Here is a 25,289-nt window from a genome sequence, read left to right on the forward strand (position 1 = left end):
GATATTTGAATTGTTTACAGGCCACACAGGGATTTATTGTGAAGGCCCTCTAGAAACCTTCAAGTGTGTGTTGTTATAATCCTCCCCCTCTTCATTACTGTCATTCCCAATACCTGTAAAGAAATTATACCACCAGGTTTCTTATCCCCCCAGGGATCATCTCAGACATTTCACAACAGCTATGAGAAGTTACAATTCATGGTTCAAAATGGGGGACTGAGAAATTGAGGAAAATAACTGTGGCAGATACAGAGCCAAGAATGGAACCTAAGTATTTAATTTCTTTTTTAAAAAGGGAGGACAGGGGCACAGTGGATAAAGCACCGGCCCTAGATTCAGGAGTACCTGAGTTCAAATCCAGCCTCAGACACTTGACACTTACTAGTCGTGTAACCCTAAGCAAGTCACTTAACCCCAATTGCCCTTAAAAAAAAAAAAGGTCAAAGGTGGGTAGCCAGGTTAGCGAGGAGATGACAAACCCTCCTATTCCAGATCTTGGCAGGGAAATTGGTAATGTTTAGCTTAGAGAAGAAAAGACTTCAGGAGGCCATGAGAGTCTTCTTCAAATGTTTAAGAGGATGACACATGGAAGAGGGAATATGTTTACTTACCTTGACTTGGAGGACTGATAGCAAATACAAGGAAGGAGATTTATGGATAAATGTAAAGAAAAAATGCATTTTCAAGGGGAAAAAAGGAGAAAAGGGATGTGAAGAAGGAAAGAACCCTAACCCAATTCAGGAGTTTGGTGGGTGGAACAATGTGACATGAAAGAGAAAGGAAAGATCACTCAACACTTAGAGACAAGTAAAAGATTTGAGGCTCTTTCCACAGAGAAAGAAGCTGGAGCCTCTAATGAAGAAGCAGCTACTTGGACCCAAGGAATCGGGACATGGGCCCCTAGGAGCAAGCAGGAGAGAGTCAGAGGGATAAGACACAAGTGACGGTCCTGGGTAACTCCCTGATGAGGGGCACTAAGGCAGGTGTTGTTGACCTTACAGTACCAGGGGAGAGGTCAGCCATCTTCCCAGGGCACAGACACGATCAAAGAGTTCACAGGATTTGTTAGATCCAATGACTGCCACCCACTTTCAGTGATTCATGTGGGGGAACATAATGTTTTCCAATTGATAAATGGAAAGAAATTCAAGCCACCATGAGCTCTATGGGTGGACATGTTTCAAATCATGGATAGAGAAATGTAATTTAAAGCAATTCTGAGGTTCCATCTCATACCCATCATATTTGTGAACGTGATGAAAGAGAAAAATGACAAATACTGCAAGGACTGTCGAAAAGCAGACACATTTATGGACTGCTAGTAGTGTTGAGTTGGTATGGACATTCTGGAAAGTAATCTGGAATTTGGGTTCAAAAGTTACAGAAGCATATGTAACCACTGACCCAGGAATTAGGCCTATATCTCAAAAAGAAGAAAGATAAATCAAAAGGACCTCTTTGTACAAAAATATTTATAGCAGCTATTCTTTGTGGTTGCAAAGATCTAGAAACTAAGGGGTGCCCATCAATTGGAGAAGTGGCTGAACAAATTGTGGTATAGAAATGTAGCAAAACACTATTGAGTCATGAGAAATGAAGTGTGTCTGGTTTCACAGAAAGCTGGGAAGATTTGCAAGAACTGATGCCGAGTGAAATAAGCAGAACTGGAACAATTTAGATATAATTACAATATTGTAAAAGTCAGCAACTTTGAAAGACTCAAGAACGCTGGTCAAAAGAATGACCAATCACACTTTCAGAGGACTGATAAAGAGGAATGCTGCCCGTCTATAGATAGACAAGTGAGGCAAACAGGGTTAAGTGACTTGCCCAGGGTCACATGGCTAGTACAGTCTGAGGCCAGATTTGAACTGAAGATGAGTCTTCCTAACTCTAGGCCTGGCGCTCTATGCACTGTGGTGCCACCTAGATGGAATAACCAGAGACTTCTGATGTGTAAATGCTCACACAAGCCAGTTAAAGCTGGGTCCAGCATACCCTTGACTTCACCCCAACCTGGGTAAGCTGTAAGCCCAGGAACCAGTGCTTCAGATGGATATCTTGTGTATGTGTTTGTGTGTGTGCATGCGTGCACACATGTGGGAGTCTGTGTGTTCCCTTCTGGCACAGGGTCTTTCAACCACTGTTCAACCACTGACAGGAGGGAAAAGCTACCAAGTGTCTGTAGGGAGGTAGCACCAAGGGCAGGGTCTTCTGAAGGAGTCACAATTGCAGCAGCCATAGGGGTGGCAAGAGTAAAAAGTACTGGGGAAAGAAAGGTCCCTAAAAAGTAGATCCTGCTTCTCCTTTGATCCAAGTGTGCTCACATGGCTAATGAACACCCTTGAAAAAACTGTTCTGTGTCCCCACGAGGCTCGGATCCCAGCCTTCCACCTGTGGGAAGTCAAGCCATTCTCTAGGGCATTCTGGAATCATGTCCCAAGAGTCACCAAACTGTGCATACCCTTTGCGTCAGCTATGCCGCTCCTCAATCAAAGAAAAAGGAAATGCATCTGTAGGCACAAAAATATAGCCAATCTTTTTGGGGGGGGGGACCAAAATGTGAAATGGAGGGGGTATGACTAAACAAATTGTGACTCTAATGGAATATTATCATGCCACAAGAAGTCATCCACTGGACAATTTCTGAGGAAACTGAGACATAGTTCAGAACGAAGAGAACAGAACTAACTGAACGATTAATACAATGACAACAACATTATAGAGATTAAACAACTATGGAAGACTTTAGAATTCTGATCAATACAATGATCATGAATGACTCCAAAAGAATGAAGACAAAACATGTCACTTACTGCCTGACAGAGAGGGATGCGTTTAAAATGCACAAAGACGTACGCAGTTTTCAGGAGGGGCTAATGTAGGAATTTGTTAGCTACGTAGTGAGGCATTTGTTTGGGGGTTTCCAAAAAAAGTGTTCAATTGGGTTGCAGAGAGGGGAAGATAGACTAATTTAAAAAAAAAAATCTTGTTACTTAAAAATAAAAATAAACTATTTAAACAAGATTTTAGACTCCCAACTGATTGTCTGAGTAGTTAGTAAGTTATTGAGTTTCTGTTCTAATCACCATTCTGTAATGAATATATAGTGGAACTCTGAACTCATTCTCTCAGAGAGAGGCTAGCTCCATCTCCCCCTCTGAGGGGTGGGGCAGCTTTTTTGAATGCTATTGCTTTGATTCCATTCTAGTAAATTTCCCACACTGTCGGCTTACAGTGATTAGTTCTCCTTAACTAATTAACAATGTCATAGGCTCTGGTCCAATGTAGGCACCCTACCCTCTTAGTTCAAGTTCAGTGTTGGGTGAAATGAGGCACTTGCAAGGTTACAATAATATTTAGCTTTTCAGCATGTAAGCCCATTCATCTCCATCTGGAAACAGGTCTGGTTAGTTGGTCATCAGGTTACAGTGACTTGCTACACTCATCTCAGGTACTCACCAAGCCTGAGAGGTGGGGACTATACAAGGTTGAAACCTTTTATGTTTCTAGACCAGGACACTGCATCAGGGAAACTGAAGCTGAGCAGGTTGTGTAGGGAAAGGAAGCTGTGGCAGAGTCAGGGAAACTGTGTCAGGAAACTACTGGTCTTAGCAATAAATATCAATTCACTTTTTACAAAATTATATTTGCTGGGGGCAGCTAGATGGCACAGTGGATAAAGCACTAGCCCTGGATTCAGGAGGACCTGAGTTCAAATTTGGCCTCAGACACTTGACACTTACTAGCTGTGTGACCCTGGGCAAGTCACTTAACCCTCATTGCCCAGCCCCCCAAAAAATATATTTGCTAAGAAGGTATAGCAAACACAGAAATTATGAACATTTCTCTCCTAACTCTCGCCCATTGGGCCCAAATTTTCTACACAGCATTCACCGCACCAGGTCCCCTCCCACATGTAGCCTAGCGTCTGGATGTTCTCATCTCAGTTACCGCTTGGCTGGATCCCTGGGATCATGCAACAGGGCCTCCATGTCAGTAGGTAGGGCCACAAAACCTGGCAGAGACTGGGATGGCTGGGCCCCCTGACCTTCCAAAGTTCACAAGGCCATAGCTGTTGCTAATACTTTTTCACCTAATGGGATGTCAGAACAAACACAAAGAGGCAAACCACAGGAGCTCATATTCATATATTGCATGGGGGTTGGCAGTGGCTCAAGGCCTCTCCTCTTACAGCATTGTTTGTCCCCGGACAGCCTTTCTTTGCTGGTTAGTACATCTGCATGCACCCCAGGCATAGCCATGCAGCTCATCAAAAGTCCATTTCTTTATCATGTGGTTATCATGGATGGGAACCAGTTACAGAAGGCCTGTGGGGGATTGCATCAGCCCCTTTCCCCCATTCTCTTACACTCATGGTGCTTTTGTACTTAGCATTCCCTTTTTTACATAGAAATAAAGAATTTCTTCTCTATCTGATATATGTTTATATGCTGGGTCCTTTTTTATTTCTGGGGGGAACTGCAAGGTTAGGAACAAACAACAAGCCAACGAATGAGCCTATTCCCCCTATCAAGAAATGAACCGGGGCAGCTAGGTGGCACAGTGGATAGAGCACCAGCCCTGGATTCTGAAAGACCTGAGTTCAAATCTGACCTCAGACACTTGACACTTACTAGCTGTGTGACCCTAGGCATGTCACTTAACCCCAATTGCCTCACCCCCCCCAAAAGAAATGAACCTAGTGTACAACTAAGCGTCTGACAACAGAGCAAGAAGGAGCAGGCACCCTGAGCCACAAGCAGTTGCCTTCAACAACGATGAAGGAAAGATTTGAATGCAAAGGAGAGAAATCTGACCTCAAGGAATCGCTGACATGGTGGGACCAAGGATCCATGTATAAATGGTGTCCGTGGGAGAAGAACAATATAATGGCTATTATTAATTAGCAATATTATTGTCATTAATATAATGATAATATAGTACTTGAATTGAAGAAGATGGAATGGATAAAGGTAGACTTTGGAATAGTGAGGAAAGCCAAAGCTTGAATTTACAAAGGGGAGATTTGGGAGGATTAGAAAAGCACTTGAAGAGAAGGAGAAGGAAGTCAAAGATGAGAAGAGAAGGGGGAGAGGCACTGTGGTACCATGGAAAGATCAGGGGAGCTGGATTCAGAAGACCTGGGTCAAAAGCATGGCTCTGACACTTAACCTTGGGTGAGTTACTTTCCCGAGCTGTGCATCAGTTTCTTCATTTGTGAAATGAAGGGACTGGACCAGATGACATTTGAGGTTGCTTCCAGCCCTAAATCTGTGATCCAAATGACTTAAGCAAACAAGACTTCAGAAAGAGGAGAAAAAGAAGGCCAAGGGAGCAAAAGGCTATAAAGAAGGCCATAAGGAAAAGGAAGAAGACTGGAGTAGAAGGAGAAGTAGAAAGAGAAGAGGTCTAGAAGGAGGAGGACTAGGAAAAAGCAGCACTCTCTTCTGTGGGCAAAGACATAATCTGGATAAAGATGGTTTCGAAATCTCTAGTTAATCAGGATTCGGGAATGTGACAAGATCGCAATTCTTTCATATTTCAATTCTCCTCCCTAGCCCCAGGGACTCCTCAAACAAATTGGGAATGGGAGAATACGACAGTCCATCCTATGTACCCTGCCTCTCATCCCCACCTTGATTGTGCAATATTCTTCCAGTGATGGATGTTACATGCATGCAATTCATGGCATTCACACTATTCCCTGCACAGACTCTAATGTTCCAACCGATTTTTAAAGGGACAGAGAGAAGTCTCCCAAAGAGTCTTGTGGACAGAGAATTCATTGCTTGATTTAAGTTTGTTTTAAAGACAAAGATAAGCAAAGTTTAAAGACAAAGTTAAGCAAAAGGTAAAAATTAGAAACGTTTTTGGGTTTTTTTTTGTGGGGCAATGAGGGTCAAGTGACTTGCCCAGAGTCACACAGCTAGAACGTGTAAAGTGTCTGAGGCCAGATTTGAACTCAGGTCCTCCTGAATCCAGGGCTAATGCCTTATTCACTGCACCACCTAGCTTCCCCCAGAAACGTTTTTTCAAAGACATGTAAGATGATGGAAGCAAAGGTAGGTAAAAGAAGATGAATTTAAGAGATTGGAACAAACTCTGAATAATCATTTCAAACTGCCAGAGCTTATGATGAACTGTGGCTGTCAAGAAGAAAGCTAAGAATGCGCGCGCACACACACACACACACACACACACACACACAGGTTTGTGTGATGTTGTGTTTTTGTTTTAAGTTATATTAGGGAAAGGAGCAGACTCAAAGGAGGATCAAGGGTATTGCTCAGAGACAATGAGATAATGGCAGACAATGGAAAGTAAAAAATTAGACAGTCGTTCAACTCATTGTGACAGGGGCCTAGAATCAATTAGAAAGGGCTCTCCCTGTGAGAAGCAAAATCAGTGATGCAGTAGGCCTAGGATTAATCAAAGGAAGCTTTTCCCTTGAAAGAACAAAACCACTTGATAAGGGTGTGGTGGATCTAGGACAGACTAAGGATGCTTTTCCTGTGGAAAACAAAACTACTTGTTAAGGGGGCCTTTAAAGTTAATAGCAGAAAGCCAAATGATAATCAGGTGTGCTTCCTACCTGACCAGGACCAGGATGGTGATACCAACTGTTTCAAGAATCCCTACCCACAAAGGCTGTAACTTTTCAGTTTCAAGTCTACCCCCCCCCTCCAAATCTATCCTCTATAAAGGCATTCTCTTCCCTCTGGCTCATGGAGGAAAAATGTCTTAAATCTTCTCCTCCCTGAGAGGTTAAGTCTTCAACTCTCCTTCTGGCCACATTCCCTTGTGTCAAATAGAAACTTTATTAATTATCTCTGATTGGAATTTGTGCAAGAGTTAATTCTTTAATAGAGGGATATCCAGAACCAGTTTCCCTCATGACAATTGTGCTCTGTTTCCTCTGTCAAGGAGAATGATTTTACCCTAGAAAGGACAGAATAAAAATAACTACTAAGGATTTGGTACCAAAGATAGGTAAGGAGATGGTAAGAGATCACCTACCTGCTCTTCGTGAGTTCAAGTCACCTATCCCAGAAGAAGGGCACCTCGGGATATCAAAAAACCTGGTAGATGTGACAGCTGGGGCACGAGAACAAGATAAATACTATGGGATTCAAGAAGGGCAAAAGTTACCCCAATTTTCAAAAGACTGAAGGAAATTGAATCTTTAAACTAAAGGATCATGAGCTTGACTCCAATGCCTGATGAAATTCTAGGATCATTTAGAAAAGAAAGCAATGGCCACAGAGAAAGAAAACACCATTCCATAAAGACCGGGCCACGTCAAACAAAAAGATCATTTCCTTTTTGGCTAGGTTACCAAGACTTCTAGATCAGGGTAATAATATGGATAGTTTATCTAGATTTTAGCAAAGCATCTAACTGGGTTATCACCCTACCCCCTTCCTCCACTTCATAATGTGCACAGATCAACTCTGGAAACTTCCTGTCTTCAATGAAGACACTTTTAATTGGCTGCTGAGCTGGAACTCTGTATATATAATATGCTCATGGAGCAGTTCCAGCCACTCTGGCTTCTCTTTCCACCTCAGCCTTGAGGAGCAAGGATGATTGATGCTGAGAGCTCCAGAGTATTCTTCCCAGCAACCCTCCCTGAAGTTGCATGACCTCCTAAGCACGTGTGGGGATGGGGCTGCATCCTGTTTACAGCTCTCTTCTTTTGGTAGTGGGCCTTCTGGGAACTCAAAAAGCAGCTGGCATCTTCCCCTCCCTTCCCGGGCACCAGAGCAGTGGGGTATCAGTTACACTAACAGTTGCCAGTGACAACAGCTGCAGTGGGAGAGGCAGAGGCTGATTGGCTGAAAGAGAAGGAGTAGCTCAGGGAGAAATGGCCAGAAAGGAAAAAAAAAGACCACATGGCTCTGATTGGTCTGTTCTCCCTCAGCAGAGATGAAAATGTAAAATAGTTAACAAGGAGCCCTCTTGCAAAGTTCCCAAGGAGGCTAGCATCTTAGCATCTCAACTGATTGCAATTATCCTATGATTCTTAATTACTTAGCATTCCCATTTCTGTGTGGGGAATAAAACTGTTCCATATCTGATTCTTTTTTGTGCTCCAAGTACCATTTTTCTCCTCTTCCCCTGCTGGGGAGGTCACTCTAGGCTAGAACCCAAAATAGAATTGTTCCTGAGAAATCAGGTAGGGGCACAATGAAGACACTGAGAACCTTCTTCCCACTATTGAGGAGCCAGAGCAGCTGAACATGGGGCAAACACTGAAGGCCACTGAAGGACAGGGATCAGTGAAGGTCTTTGGCCCCCAAGGCAAGTCATTGTACTAGCCAAGTCTCTCATGCCTTCCTTGTGGGAAAGACAGAGGGACGTGGGCTAGACGATGGCTAGCAAAAATGGCCGAGTCCAGACTCGAAGAGAACTTGGCAAGCTAGAACACAGTTATATCCATTGAGATGACATTTAAAAATAATAAAGTCTTACATTAATTTAGAAATAAACTCCACAGGTAAAAGATGTTAGAGGCATGGAGAGAGAGTCTATTTGGAGAAGTCTGTGGGGGTTTTTGTATCTTAGCTTGGTTGAAGAAAAGAGGATCAAAGAAGGGATAGGAAGACTTCTCATGTTAGGAGAGGGGAAGGCAGGGAATGGGAGGCAGAGTAAGCATTTACTGCCTACTAAGTGGCAGGAGCCTCATTTGATCCTCACAACCTCAGAAGGTAAGTTCAATTATTACTCCCATTTTACAGGTGAGGAAACTGAGGCAGGCAGTAGTCAAGTGACTTTCCCAGAGGCACAAAGCTTTTAAGGGACCCCAGTTCTTCCTCACTCTAGGTTCCCAGCTTGATTCAGTCTATCCACCGTACCTCCTAGCTATAAATGTCCTGATTTTAAAAAAGATGATTTTATTTTATTTTGTTTTATTTTCAGTTCCCAAATCTCTTCATCTCTCCACCCCCTTCCCTACTCGTTGAAATATCCTGATTTTTGAGAGAGATAAGAGAATGGAGTCTGTAAGCTATAGGTCAGCGAGCTTGTCTTCAATTCCTAGCAAAATTATAAAATATATTATTAAAGGGAGGGTGAGGAAAATCTCAAAAATAAAATGGTGAGCACAAAGAGCCAGCATCACCAAGAACACTCCATGTCAGACTGACCTCATTTTCTTTCCTGATAGGATTGCTAGACCAGTGGATCATGGAAATGCTATAGGCTTAATTCTTAGATTTCAACAAAGCACTTGACAAAATCTCTTATGCTCTCTGTGTAGAGAAGCATGGACCACACGATCATAGTTAGGTTGCTTTGGAACTGGTTGAATGGACAAACCCAAAGAATATTTACTAATGGTTCTATGCCATTTCTGGAGGAGGTCTTTAAGGAAAGGCCAAGATGATCACTTGTTAGGAGTGTTGCAGGTGGGACAGTGGATGGAGTAGGGGACTTCGACAGCCCAGGAGACCTGAGTTCAAATCCTGCTTCAGAGACTTATTAGCTACCTGACCCCCGACAAGTGTCTTAACCTGCTTCAACCTTAACTTCCTCATCTGTAAAATGAAGGGCCCCAGGGTCTTTTCCAACACGAAATCTATGATCTTGTACCATTTAATATTGTTATCAATGACTTAAAGGTATCATTGGAGTGTTTATCAAATTTGCAGATTACACCAATCTTGGATAGAGACTAACACGTTACATTGGACACTTTGAGCACCTTGATGAAGTGCAAGGCACTTTGTTAGAGTCTGGATTGAAAGACAAGAAAACAAAATGGTCTCTACAAAGAGAGAGGCAGCATGTACACGGATAACAAAATATAAGATAATTTGAGGAGGAAGGAAACATTTACAAATGAAGCCATAAGTATTTAAAAAAGATAGAATGCTGGGCAAAATTGAAGGTGCAATTTAACAGTAATAAACTCAAGGTTGTACACTGGATTTAAAAAAAATAAAACAGCTTCAGAAATACATGATGGAAGAAGCATGCCTAAATAGAAGTTGCTCTAAAAAAAAAGACCCCCGTGGGGGGTTTAGTGGATTGCATGCTAGGTGGCTCAGTGAACAGAGAGCTAGACTTGGAGTCAGGAAGACCTGAATTTGAATCCTGCTTCATGCACTTAGGAGCTGTGTAAGCCTGGGCAAGTTGTTCATCTTCCCTCTACCTTGGTTTCCTCACCTGTAATAGAAAGATAATAATAGCACCTCCTTCACAGGGTTGTTGTGATGATGAAATGAAATAACATGTACGATGCCTTGCAAATGCTAGCTATTATCCTAATTATCACAAGTCATCAATGCAGCCAGAAAAGCTAATGGGATTGTAGGCTGCAGTGAGAGGCAGAGTCTCAAGGGGTAGGAGGGTGGGAGCTCTGGCCAGAACTCATCTGGAGGACCACACTTGGTTCTAGGTGACATATTTTAACAAAGAGATGGGCAAGTGGGGCAGAATCCAGAGGAAGACAGTCAGTATGATAAAGGGACCAAAGGAGACACCATACCCTTTGGGGGAACCATTCATGAGTGGATAAAATACTCAAGAGCCATTTGCCTTTCCCTCTGTCAGCACAGGAGAAGTAGATGACATTCTTGGGAACACTCACTCTGCTACTCTGTCTAGGCCAAAAGTCTTAGAGGGAGCCCCAAGCAAAACAAAGGCACCTTGGCATTATGGCAGGAACTGTAGATTTTAAAATCCAGATGAGAAGATCCAGAAGAGACAAGTTAACTGTCTTGGTCTCCTTGGCCTCAGAGGGCAGAACCAGGAGCAAAAAGGGAATTAATATTGCAAAGAGGTAGGCTGAGGCATGCTATGAGGAAGGTTTCCTAACAATTAAAACCATTCAGTGGTTGCCTTTGGAAAAAAGTGAGTTATTTCTCCTTAACTACAAATCTTCAAGAGAAGGCTGAAGGACTGTTTAAATGAAGAATGTATTCTTGTTCAGGCACAGGTTGGACTATATGCTCTCAGGTCCCACCCAGCTCTGAGGTTCTGTGGGTCTGGGTGACTACCTAGCAATTAGAAAGTTCCAAAATTGGAATAAGAGGGCTTGGGAAGATACTGAGCTTCCCTCCCCTGGAGGTGTTTAAGTGGAGACTGGATAACCTCTCCTTAGAGATGTTAGTGAGATTCCTTTTCAGGTACAGGTAAGGCTAAATGGCCTGAGGGTCTTTTCAACTCTAAAATGTTGTGGTTCTACAAGTCCAGGGCCTTATATGGGGTTGTATAAAGACTTTGTGCACACCTAAACTAAAATAACCTATAGTGTAGGTATAGGCAATCTGTAAGTGACATTTGAAAGCACATTTGTTAACATTGAAGACAAGTGCATTACACCAGAACTGTTTGTTCTTGGTCCTGTGACAAAGGAAAATTGATTGTTATAGATGAGGAGACAAATTGTGTCCTTTGGTCAGCCTAATTGAAGTGTCTATCATGTGTGAAAAGAAAATTCTATTTGTTTACAAGTGTCAATCCTGTCTAGAATATTACACCTGCAATCTCAGTTGTCAAAGTCAAGTAAGCAATCATTTATTTATTACCTACTGTGGGCCAGGCACAGCACCATGCTCTGAGGATTAAAAAAAAGGCAAAAGACAGTTTTTGCTCTCAAGGAGCTTACAGTCTACTGGGAGGGAGAGATATCTTATAAATAACTAGATATGAGTCAAGTCAGTCAAGTCCAGTCAACCTGCATAGGCTACTTTTCTTAAGTCATTTCATTAAATGCTTTTTCGTTGCCATCTGGCCGAGTATTAATGGTAAACATATCCTTGGGGGCTCATGAGCTATGGATTTAGAACTAGTTGAATGAATAGACCCAAAGAGAAGTGATTAGTCAGCTGATGTCAGCTTAGAGGGAAATCTCTAGTGGAAAGTCCTTGGGTCCTATATTATTTAACTTTTTTTTTTTAGTCATTGAGTTAACCACCTATTGCATTTGTAGGTAACATTAAGCTTGAAGGGATAATGAACACATTGACTGACAGAGCCAGGATCCAAGAAGTTCCCAATAGGCTAGAATCAACCAATTAATAATCAATGAGCATTTATCAAGCATCAACGGTGTTTGAGGCTCAGCACTAAATACTAGGGAGACAAACAGAAAAGCGAGGGAGGCTTGTTCTGAAGGAACTGGCATTTCACCGGGCAAACTCTGCATGTTCCCAGGACCTAACAGAACAACGATGTGTCATAGGAACATTTTTATAGTGCTTGAAAGCTTGCAGAGCACCTTCTATGCTTCCCTAATGAGCAGACGGGACGGCCTCCCTGCTTCCCACTCCTAGAAGCCGTGGCTTCCCTGAAAGCCCACTTGGAGGGCCACATCCGCCCCCCCCCCCCCCCCAGCTAGAGTGTCTCCCCTTGAGAAATGATTTCATGTTTGGTTTCTGTGTATGTTGATTGAGTGCCCCCTTCAGGCTGCTTGAGGGACTGCTTCATTTTGGGCTTTGCTTCCAGAACCTGGAACAGAGGACACACTGAAAAAATGCTTGCTGATAATCAAGGGAGGCAGATAGAATTATTTCCATTATACAGAGGAGGGCACTGAGGCTCAGAAAGGTTAAGCAGTTTACCTTTTGTCACACAGATAAGAAGTATCAGAGGCAGGCTTTGAACCAAGATTTTCCCGATTCCAAGTCCAGCACTCTATTCACTATACCATATTGACTGGATGAAGTGGGAATATTTAGCCTGGAGAAGAAAAGACATTGGGGGCTCTGGATAGGAGTATCTCAAGGGCTGTCATGTAGAAAGGAGATCAGAATCAGAGAATCTATCAAGAAACAGTTACCCATCAATAAACATTTTATTAAGCACCTGTTGTGTTAGGGAGTGGGGATGTAAAGACAAAAAAATTAAACCCTCCCTGTTCTTAAAACCATACACACACACACACACACACACACATATATATATATATATTAAGATATGTTACATGTTGATGAATATACAGAACAAATACAAAATTTAAAAAGGAGGTTAAATCCTGGTAGGATAATGGTATAGTCAGAAGATCATAGGGCTAGAGCTGTAAAGGACCTTCAAAGCAACTGAGTCCGGCTCTTATTTTAGAGATGGGGAGTTTGAAGCACAAGGAGGTTGTGACCTGCTGAATGCCACACAAGTGAAGCAGGATTTGAAGACAGATACTCTGTCTTGAGTCAATGCTCTTTTGCTCAGAGGTCAGAACTAGTTACAGTGGGCAGCAAATGAAAGATGGGTTTATGAGTGGATAGAGCACCAGCCCTGGATTCAGGAGGACCTGAGTTCAAATCCGGCCTCAGACACTTGACTAGCTGTGTGACCCTGGGCAAGTCACTTAACCCTCATTGCCCCGCCAAAAAAAAAAAAAAAAATGATGGCTTTATGGCAGGAACTGCTTTGTAAAATTGAAACGTTTCCACAAATGGAGTATTTGACTGGGGATAGAGTGGACTCTCCCTCCCAGGAGGCCCTTCAAGTGGAGGCTGGTTGAGTATTTGTCAGGGATATTGTTCAAGGGATTTGTGATCAAGTACGGACTGGGCAAGATGTTCTCTGAGGTCCTTACAACTGTGAAATTTTGCAATTCTGCCAGAAACTGGATAGTTTGTTGCTGGAACATGTAGAGCAGGATTCAGGTTAGAATGCATTAATTAAGCCTCTACATGGAGGGCAGCATGGTACAGTGGAAAGTGCCCTAGACTTAGAGTCTGAAACCAAGGGCTCATGTGCCAGCTCAGCCATTCACCAGCTGTCTGACTTTGGCCAAATCTCTTACTCTATCTGGGCCTCTGTTTTCTTGTCTTTAAAATGAGAGGGTTCTACTGGATGGCTATAAGTCACCTCTCCAACTCTAAATCCTTTCTTACACCTTTTATATTCCATGACTCTACAGGATGGATTCTGCTTTGGGACAATGAATTGACCAGAGAAGAGACCCAGGCTACCAGACTTGAGCCTGCGGGCAGTATGGGCTGGGAAGAAGCCCATTGGTTCCCGAGGACGACTTTGGCTCCCTGGGAAACACTGTGATAGCCCACTAGGAGAATGAGCCCTCAGGAAGCCCACGTATTTGGAAATCAATTCATTCTTTCCAACACACAAGGGAAGAAGGCATAGATTGTCTTTCTCAACCCTGAAACGAGGCAAGAACAAAACAAAAACCTTTTAGAAAAGAATGCTGCTCCACTTTTACATTTATCTGGCATGGATGCGACAGTCTTCAAGACAGATTATGACGGATACGCCAAGAAACTGCTAGAATGAAGGCCTTCATAGCCCCTAGGAGGAGTCCGTGTATGTGAACTCAGGAGCACAGGAAATGAGTGTATGAGGGAGATCACAGCTTTCAGGAAAATCATGGTTTCATTACTTACCCAGCAGAGGGTAATCCTCATGTCTGTTGCAGCTGAGAGACGACATACCAAACATTCTATTGGGGAGAAAAGGACACATCAGATGCTAAACGCTTATTTACTTAGTCTTAACATCTAGAAAGCCCCCACTTTAGCATAGAGCTTATTCTTCTCTGAGAAGGTGGTAGATTAAGGACCCTAAAAATGGCGGGAAGGTAGGGATGCGATAGAAGGGTGTCTCTTTCCTTTCTAAGAGAAGGTCCAGGAGGGTCAGCAAACAAGATTGCCACAATAAGTGTCTGTTCTCCCAGGGAGCCCCAACACCTGACATATGACCAATGAACATGAACTCCTGGCTCTCAAGAGACTCAAAGTTTTAGAGCAGCTAGGTGGCGCAGTAGATAAAACATGGCCCTGGATTCAGGAGGACCTGAGTTCAAATCAAGCCTCAGACACTTGACACTTACTAGCTGTATGACCCTGGGCAAGTCACTTAACCCTCATTGCCCCACAACAACAAAAGAGACTCAGAGTTTTTCTAGGGTATCCCTGCCGTGCAAATGGGGGGGGGTTCTGGCCTGAATTTGCCACAGGTTAAGGTCCCCTTCTGTTTTGGCTTGTTCCATGACTCAGGAATGCTGTTACCCCATCGTTCCCTTAAATCTTAAGACAATATCAAAACAGAATGGCTTGCTGTACTAGGAACTAAGGACTGACTGCCTAAACCACTGTGAGTCTAGATTTTGAACCTGGAGACTAGAACCCCATAATGCAGGGGAAGGGCCCCTACACCGTGTGCTACTCTATAGACACTGACCCTGTGGAGGACAGCCAATGACACGAGGACATGCTCCTGACATGAAACATAACTAGACCCATCCCCCAGGGTCCAGCCCCACAGCTGTGTGATCGGCCTGTGGTGATTAGATCCAGACTTAACAACTGCCTAGCACATATTCATGAAAGAAAACTGAAGACACAGAAATCTATCCGTGGGAAGGGTGGGATTTCCAAGCCTGGAATTCTCTCGCTCCTCATCTTTGCCTCTGCTGTCCTTCCTGGCTTCCTTCAGCTCTCAGCTAAAATTTACCTCTTGCCAAGAAGCCTTTCCTCATCCCCCTTAATACCGATACCTTCGCTCTGTTGATTCTCTCCCATTTATCCTGTATATAGCTCGTTTGCACATAATTGCTTGTATGTTGTGGCTCCCATTAGCCTATGTGTTCCATGAGAGCAGGCACCATCTTTAGTCTTTCTTTGTATCCTCAGGGCTTGGCAGCTAGTAGGCTCCTAATAAATGCTTATTGACTTGTTGGGGGTAGCTAGATGACACAGTAGATAAGAGCACTGGCCCTGGAGTCAGGATGACCTGAGTTCAAATCTCACCTCAAACACTCACTAGCTGTGTGAGCCTGGGCAAGTCACTTAACCCTAATTGCCTTAAATATCTGGGACCATCTCCAGCCATTCTGATATATATCATGTCACTGGACCCAGATGGCTCTGGAAGAGAAAGTGAGGTTGGTGACCTGGCACAGCCCTCCCTCACTTAAATTCATTTCAGCGTAAGTCATGACATCACCTCCTGATAGTGTGGTCCTCTTCTGTAAGGAAGCACAAACAACATTGACTTGTTGACTTGACTTGAATAAGGACCTTGACCCAAATGAAGAGATAAGGAGAGAGCAGCTATGACCCTGAAGGAAATCAGGGAAATAGTGGTCAGGGAGGGCTACTTTAGTTGTAGAGGGATGATGAGTGGAGCCACAGGAGAGGAGAGTGATACATCCCTCCCTGCACCAATGGAGGTGTTGATTTGATTATGATTCCAGAACTGGAAAGGGGGGCGGGGGATGAAGTGGTAGTTCCAAGGAGAGACAGGTGAGGAGTTAAATGAAGCGTGATTGAGACAAGGGAAAGGAAAACAGAGGCAAAGAGGGTGGAACTAGAAGGGAAGGGCATAGAACAACAGTCTTTTCTTGGCTGGTTTGTGCTTGGTTTAGTTGTTTGATTCCTCATTGTTAAACACTAAGGGACTCATTATGTAAGCTTGCTCATTATTTGATGCTAGTTTTTATTGATGGTCAAATTTGTTTGTGAAAATTTAGTTAGAGAGAGAGAGAGAGAGAGAGAGAGAGAGAGAGAGAGAGAGAGAGAGAGAGAGAGAGAACCTAACTCCCTTAAATGAGTTCAAGACATCTGACCCAGATAATTCAGCTCGCAGTTCAAGGAAAGAATCCTAAAATGAGCTTGCAGCTGCTCCGCGGTGAAGAGCAGGCTGCTAGGCAGGTGGAAAAGTCCCATGGTGCTTAGGGGGGAGTGACAAAGCAGATGGGCATGCTTCTGGTTTAATGTCCTCTCCATTGATAAAATCACATCCATTTCTAACATGGAACTATTTGACAGGGACTTTGGTGGCAAGAACTTTCTCTTCTGCGTCTTCAGAAGTTTTATCTGCAGCACCTGCCAGAGCAGCTATGCTGAAAATATTAATATTCCCAAGGTTTGTAAGTTGAGGGTCTTGGCTTGTCTCCATAGGGGTCTGAAGAGAGATGGTGGTCAAGCTGGGGGGAGGTGGCTTGACCTGCCTGGTGCATACCGCCTCTTGTCTCTAAACCCTCAGGGAGCCTTATTGCTTCCGTTAGGCTGGCTTGCCTGCTTGTGGTTGGCAACTGATTGGCAGTTGGGGATATGGCTGGACTCTTCTCCACAGGATCCACCTCCCCAGGTAATGGCCTTGATGGTTGATCTAGAAGCAGGATCAGTGGTCCAGGGGATGCTGTGACTCAGAGCTCCAGTGGAGATGAGGAAGGGGGATTTCTCCCTCTGTGATGGTTGACCCTCAATATTAGCTGGAGGGGCTAGACTGGCAACAGGTCTGAAGGTTTGGGGGGATACTGGCACTTCCAAGGCTCTTAGGTGCAGGGTCCTGGGCTGTCTCCTTGAGGGTCCCAGGGTTGGTGATGGTCAAGGTGGTAGCGGTGGGGATTTGGCTTGAAGTCTGGCACGTGCTGCCTCCTGTCTCACTCTCGGAGGACCTTGCTGCTTTAGCTGTCATTGAAAGCCCTTCACAACCGGGCCTGCTCCTACCTTTCTTGTCTTCTTACACTTTACTCCTCCCCATGCTTTCCACTGTTTGATGGGCAATTGCTCAATTGTGTTGCCCACTCTCCTCTTCTGTGGCCTTTGCACTGGCCAAGTCTCCATAACTAGAAACTGGTTCCTTCACCTCGGCCTTAGTTTTCCTGGCTTCTTCTAGGCCTTTCTTAGTCTTTCCCCTCCCCACCTCCAGCTAATGCCTCCTCTTTGCAGATCCCCTTCACCTACTCTGTCTGTATCTAATACGGATTGTAACGATTGGAATGACGCCACCTGCTGGACACTTACTGTAGAAGAGTTCCGCCCATGAAGCGAAGGTCTTTGAGGGCAAGACCAGGAGTCTTTTCTTTGGCGTCAAGAAATGACGTTTGCTAGTGGGAGGAAGAAGGAAGAGCTGGGTGCTCTGACTCGCGCTCTTCCCTTTGGACTCTGGTGGAGAGCGGAGCTAGAAATGTGCTCTCCCTTTAATAGATAGAAATCTAGGCCTTTTCTTCTCTCTTTACCAAATTCTTATTCTCCTTAATAAACGCTTAAAAGCCTAACTCTTGCTAAGATTTGTAATTTATTGGCGACCACTCATTAGATATTTTAGACAGAATAGCTAGAATTTTAGCCTTAACAGGACCTAGTTAATGACATGTTGTCTCCCATTATAACGTGTGCTCCTGGAGGGAAGGGACTGGGCTGGGTGCCCTTTTCCCTGTTTTTGTATCCTTAGTGCCTAACCTAGCGTCTGACATAGAATAAAGGGAAGGGAATCAACCTTTAGTAAGCACCTGTGTTCCAGACGCTGTTCTAAATGCTTTGCAAGTGTTACCTCATTGGACTTCCCAACAGTCCAGGGAGGTAGGTGCTATTAATGTCCCCATTATACAGTTAAGGAAACTGAGGAAGACAGACATTTCACTCCCATTCTCAAGAATTTTTAATAGCTCCCTATTACCTTCTGGACAAAGTATGAACTCAGTTCACGATTTAAAGCCTCTCCTCAGAACGTATTCTGCCTTTCTAGGTTTATTGTGCGTACACATGCATACACACACACACACACACACACACACACACACACACACACACACGACTCCCCAAAAGTATTCTACCTTCCAATCAAACAGGCCTATTTGCCATTCTCCAAACTCACATATTCCATCTGTCTTCTTGCCTTTGTCCAGCCCATTTCACATGCTTAAAAGACTCGCCCTCCCACTGCCACCTTTTAGAGTCCGTGGCTTTCACTGGGGCCTCACCTCAAGGAGCCTTTCATGATCTTTCTAATTGCTGCCAAGTGTCCCCATCTTTCTCAAATCATCAGGTATGAACTTATCTGCTCATCTGTTATATAGTTATCCCTTCCACATCGCAACTTTCCCCATGACCGTTTCAATATATTGTGGTTTGGCATAAGAAATTAAATGGGAATTTGGGGGAGTTTTGTGGATGCTACAGATGACATGTGAGGGCCGGCAGATGACAAAGAAAAGGGAAATGCATAAAATATATGTGTAGTATTATATAATATCAATCCGAATTTTATAATAAGGTACTGTAAACACACCATTAAAAAAAAAAAGAAAAGATTCAGACTTCTCTAGTATGTAGGGAGAGCCAAAAAATTTTACATGGATTTTCAGATCATGGGCTGCCCCTAATGCCGCCCCACTCCTTCCAGCTACGTGGAAGAGATAACTCTGCTGCCTGCTCTGTCCTGCCCCACATTGGAATACAACCTCGCTGACAGCCAACTTTTCAGTCTCATCTCATCTTCCCCAACACCTCACTTGCTGTCCTGTGTACTTATGTATGCTAATTGTTGGATGGCATCAGATTAAGGGGGTCAGCCAAGGACTCTTAAATTGGGGGAAGTAACTCTGCTCCACTGAACGACACCAGCTGAGGTTAGTATAGGGACAAGTGAAGTGTTCTGATGGTTTATTCTTGGCTGGGGGGCTGTCAATGGCCTCAGAAAAGGGAGAGACATTCTCGTGCTCCGTTCTCCCAAACCAGTGTCACACTCACACTTTCTCATTCAGGCCAAGGCACTGATAGACTGGCCCAGGCTCTGCAACTCCTTTCATATGCTGCTTTGGGAGTTCTTTAAAAAAGTAGGAGGGAAAGCTGCAGTTGCTGTAGGTCACGGCGTCACAGGTCACGATGCCGGGGTAGTACATCATCATCCGGGCGGCGATGTTGACTTTTTGACCAATGACTGTGTTGTGAAAGAGAAAGAAAAGGGCAGAACACCAAGCATTACATCTGAAGGTGGCCTCACTCTCAAATGACCCCCAAATCCCATTCTGACTTCTGGCATACACCACCCTAACCCCCCCCACATACATACACAAACTAGAGATCTGAAGTGCTCTGTTATTCAGGCAATAGCAATATATCAGAGGGCAGATAATCAACTTCCAATTATATAGCAAGACAAATCCTCCATTTTCCTTATGAGGTCCTAAGTCTCTATAGAAACACTTGGTATTTAACCATTTCATTGGGAAACAATCCTTTTAAGGAGAAGTGGCTAATATAATATATATCATGTGGTCTATGCTAATATGATATATACTACCAGATAATTGCCTCACCAAAAAAAAAAGAAAGAAAGAAAAAGAAATTATTAAATCAAAGTCTAGACACATCAGGTGGATTGCTTGAGGTTCCATTCAACTTAGTTCAATACATATTTATTAAGCACCTACTATGTGCCGGGTCCTGCACTAAGTTCTGGGGATACAAAATGAGGCCAGAGACAGTGCCTGCCCTCAAGAAGCCCACAAACTAATGGGGGAGACAGCATGCAAACAAATATACAGAAACAAGCTCTATACAGGATAAACAGGCAATAATTAGCAGAGGGAAAGCACTGGAAGGGGATGGGAAAGGTTTCCTGTAGAAGAAGGGGGGATTTTCATTTGGACCTAAAGAAAGTCACATTGATCAGTAGGCAGAACTGAGGCGGGAGAGTGTTTCAGACATGGAGGCCAAGCAGAGAAAATGTCCAGACAGAGAGTTGGAGTGTCTTGTTCAGTGAAGTCAGAAGGCCAGTGCCACTGGAGTAAAGAGTATGTATCTGGAAGTAAGGTGTAAGACTGGAAAGGTAAAGACTCACACTATCAATTAGTGTCAGGAAGGGATTTGAACCCCAGAGTCTCCTGACTCTCCTGATCCCACCTGCTCCTGCCTCTAGTGAAACAGGTGCTAGATTTGTGGCCACAGCTGACCTGAGCTGGTATTCCAGGGCCAATTCTTCCTAGCAGTTTGATCGTGGTTCCCTTCAACTTTATGCGTGTTTCTTATCTTCATCATTGTTTCCTATTGCCTTCAAACATTAATTAAACCCTGCCCTCTCCTCAGGTTAGCATAGGGTGGAAGGAAAGAAGGAAGGGAGAGAAGGAGGGAGGGAGGCAAATGAGCATTTATTAAACAACCACTATATGCTAGTTGGTGCTAAATACTTACAGATCAGGGGCAGCTGGGTGGCCTAATGGATAAAGCACTGACCCTGGATTCAGGAGGACCTGAGTTCAAATCCAACCTCAGACACTTGACACTTACTAGCTGTGTGACCCTGGGCAAGTCACTTAACCCTCATTGCCCCATCAAAAAATAAATAAATACTTACAGATCTCTCATTTGATACTAACCCTGGAAAGTGCTATCATGATCCCCATGAAACTTCTTCTGCCCCACTCCCTTCCTTAACTACCTTGTTTTTATTTTCTTTATATTTATTTTCCCATTTATCAATATGTATATATGTGTATGTTTCTTAAGATAGAAGGTAAGCTGGTTTTTTCATTCTTTGTCCCAGCACCTAGCATACAGCTTGAAAAATAGTAGATACTTGATGTTTACTGATTGCTTGATGAGTTATAAAAAATTGGGATGATAACACCTGTCTACCTCACAATGTTTTGAAGAAATAACTTCGCAAACCTCAAAGCACTATAGAAATGTGAGTTATTATTGCTTTTTTGAGGAAAGTCATGGAGTTGGGAACAAAAAAAGTAAAGGGAAGCACAATAGTCGTATCATGAATTTTTTTGTTTCTTTTGGGGGTAGCTCTTTGTGAGAGGGACAAATGGGGTTACTCTAGGTATTTAGCTATCCCTTAAGAAAATGAAGATATGTTTACTCTTGACCTTTTTACATGAATTATTCCTGATACTTCCACTCCCCCAACAATATATTTTCATACAGCCCTATATATTCCTAAATACACACCTTTGCAATGAGATGGGCATGAACAAAACTTTATGTCCTCATTCCAACCAGAGGGAAAGCAACTTATCATACCTGTGTACTCATGTCTCACAGAATGGCCGACAATTCCACAAAACACTATTCCGCTGGCTACCCCAATGGACACAATCCTGATGACCAAGAGAACAACAGTGAGTTGGCAAAAAGAAATGAAATGTTATTTATAGGAAAGGGAAATAAGATGGAAGAAAGGAAGGGAAATGGAGAAAAAGGAGTGCAAAATATCCCTTGTACTTGATTTACTGCTAGTTTTTCTTAGGTTCTTTGGGGGGGCCACAGAACTGGAGATGGGGTGGCAATGGAAGGATAGAGCGTTGGTCACTGGGTCAAGTTCCTAGAAACTGTACAGGCTTTTTATTGGTTATTCTGCTTGTTAAAAGTCTCATTTGTCGACCATAAAGCATTATATACAAAATAATAATAGTTAACATTTACTTAGCACTTACTATGTACTTGGCCCTATGTGTGCTACACATTTTACAATTATTGTCTCATTTGATCCTCACAACAAATGGGAAGTAGGTGATGTTATTACTCCTATTTTACAGATGAGGAAACAGGCAAATGGAGATTAAATGCCTTGCCCAGGATTCCACAACTAGTAAGTAAGTGTCTGAGGCTGTATTTGAACTCAGGCGTTCTTGCCTGTGGTCCCTGTGTTATGTGCACTATGGTGCCCTTTGCTACCTCAGAAAAAAATGAGACTGATCATTATTATGTGTCTGTTGAATGAATCCTAACATTATTATACTTGGAAGTTTCCATTTTTAATCCTTGACTTTAACGTCCTTCCCTTCTAATCTGTCTTGTTTCAGTCCAATCCAATTCATGTAATTTCTCTTTCCCTTTCCACCTTGAATTTTCGGTATATGTCTGCTGCCATGGTTCAGAGTCTCTTTGGAACCTGGATGACCCCACCTCTCTTCCCCTTGCTCTAAAAGCCTGTGCTACAGGGTCTCTCTGTGTATAGAAAGTGTGGCAGGAAGAATTCACATTCTGAGGACACGTTCCCAAAGAAAAAAATTCTTTCTGGAGTGGGAGGCCCACACTAATTCCTTTTCCATACTCAGAATGCCCCACCTCCAGAGAAGGCAAAGAGGCCCAATCCTGGCGACCTTTCTCCAAGTGAGATTCGTGTGCTTTCCCCAAGAAGGAGAGGAGAGGGTGAAGATACAATTGAGCATAAAAGACAGCACAGTGTCTAGAGCATTTGCTAATTGTTTGTTAGTGGGAGAAGGCAGCCTCCTTAAGGGTACTGAGACTGTTGTTTTTCATTTGGTCTTGCTATCCCTCCTACCTGGCATGCCCTGTGCCCCACACAAAGTAGGCACTTAATAAATGTTTATTGGATTGTGCTGGATCAGCTCCCTCATTAGATTAGAAATGCTTCAGGGGGCGGGCACTATATCCCAAGACTTATAGTTCTTCTTATCCCCTTACTTGGCTAGCAAAATACTAGGCACATAGTAGACACCTAATGAATACTACCCTAATCTTAGATTGACAACTGAACCACCTCCCTGACCACCACCAGCCAACTGTCATTAATGTCTCACTGTAGTTATTTTCAAAAGTCTAAAATTAAAAAAAAATTTTTTTTAAGATTATATTTGGGCAGCTAGGTGGCACAGTGGATAAAGCACTGGCCTTGGATTCAGGAGGACCTGAGTTCAAATCCAGCCTCAGACACTTGACATTTAACTAGCTGTGTGACCCTGGGCAAGTCACTTAACCCTTATTGCCCTGAAAAAATTAAAAAAAAACAAACAAAAAAGATTATATTTGTAGATACCTCTTCACATTGCCAGGAAAATTCAAATTATTTTTTTCTAGAAAAAAATTTCTTTGGATAAGTAATTATAGCATTACAATCCAACTTTGCTCTTACACTGGCATAGTTGCAGTGGGTGGCCTGTACATATACCAACACATATACATATACATATGCATTAATCTTTCTAAGATGCATTGATAAGCGTGTACAGGACTTTGAAACTCAGGTAATTGCAGTAGAGGGGGAAATGGGGAGGTGGCAGGCAACACTTGAATGTTATTCTCATCAGAATTGGTTCAAAGAGGAAAAAATACATACATATATACATGCATGCACACATACATACATATACATACATACATACATACACAGAGATACTCAGTTGGGCATAGAAATCTATCTTACCTGACAGGGAAGTAGGAGGGGAAGAGAATGAGCAAAAGGGTTGGGGTGGGGTATAAAAGGGAATGTGGAGTAACAAAAGCTGTGGTCAGAAGCAAAACAGAATTTTGAGGAAAGATGGGGTAAAAAGAGAGAGAAGGATAAACAGAAGAATACAGGATAGAAGGAAATACACAGTAATCATAACTATGAATGTGAATGGAATGAGCTTACTCATAAAAGGTAAGTGGATAGCACACTGGATTAGAAACTAGAATTCTACAATATGTTGTTTACAAGAGAGACATACATGGAATTAAAATAAGGGCTGGAGCAGAATCTATTATGCTTCAATTGAAGTAAAAAAAAAACAAGGGTAGTAAGCATAATCTCAGACAAAGCAAAAATGAAAATAGACCTAATTAAAAGGGATAATCAGGGAAACTACATTTTGTTAAAAGGTACCATAGATAATGAATATAAAAAATTTATATCAAGTTTCTCTGATGAAGGCCTTATTTCTCAGATAGGGAATAAGTTAACTTTATAAAAATAAAAGTCATTCCCCAATTGATAAATGATCTAAGGATGTAAACAGGCAGTTTTCAGAAGAAGAAATCAAAGTTATCTAGAGTCACAAGAAAGAATGCTACTGATTAGAAAAATGCAAATTAAAACAACTCTGAAGTACCACCATATATATATAAAAATCAGAAATGACAATTGTTCAAGGGATGTGGGGAAATAGGTACACTAATGAACTATTGGTGGAACTGTGAATTGGTCCAACCATTTTGGAGAACAATTTGGAACTAGGCTCAAAGGACTATAAAACTATAAATACCCTTTGACTAAGCAATACCACTACCAGGTCTGTATCCCAAAGGGATGAAAGGATCTATATGTAAAAATTATTTATAGCACCTCTTTTTTGTGGTGGCAAATAATTAGAAATTGGGGGGATGTCTACTAACTGGAGAATGGCTGAACAAGTTGTGGTATGTGATTATGATGGAATATTATTGTACTATAAAAAATGAGAAAGGGAGATGGTTTCAGAAAAACCTGGGAAGACCTATGTGAACTGATACAAAGTGAAGTGAGCAGAACCAAATCACTGTACATAGTAACAGCAATATTGTAATGATGATCAACTGTAAAAGACTTAGCTATTCTGAACAATACAACGGTCCAAGACAGAGCAGAACCAGAAGAACATTGTACACAGTATCATCAACACTGAGTGTTGATCTACTGTGATGGACTATATTCTTCTCACCAATGCAATGGTACAGAAGAGTTCCAGGCAACTCATGATAGAAGAGGATCTCCAAATCCAAGAAAAAAAAAAAAAAGAACTGTGGAGTATAGATGCTGAATGAACCATACTATTTCTTTTGGTTTTGGTGCTGATATTTTTCTATTTTGAGGTTTTTCGT

At 42.7% G+C, this 25,289-nt stretch overlaps 1 protein-coding gene across 1 annotated transcript in view; it reads right to left on the minus strand.

Annotated features, from left to right (window-relative positions):
• The window catches only part of ADCY10 (adenylate cyclase 10), a 129,967-nt gene that overhangs the window by 67,522 nt on the left and 37,156 nt on the right, over positions 1–25,289 (minus strand). The window contains 3 exon segments of the mRNA XM_044004605.1: positions 14,355–14,410; positions 19,449–19,638; positions 21,657–21,805. Of these exon segments, the coding sequence (XP_043860540.1) occupies positions 14,355–14,410; positions 19,449–19,638; positions 21,657–21,805 (395 nt within the window).

This window comes from Dromiciops gliroides, chromosome 4 (genome assembly GCF_019393635.1).
Source record: "Dromiciops gliroides isolate mDroGli1 chromosome 4, mDroGli1.pri, whole genome shotgun sequence".
Taxonomy (NCBI): Eukaryota; Metazoa; Chordata; class Mammalia; order Microbiotheria; family Microbiotheriidae; genus Dromiciops; species Dromiciops gliroides.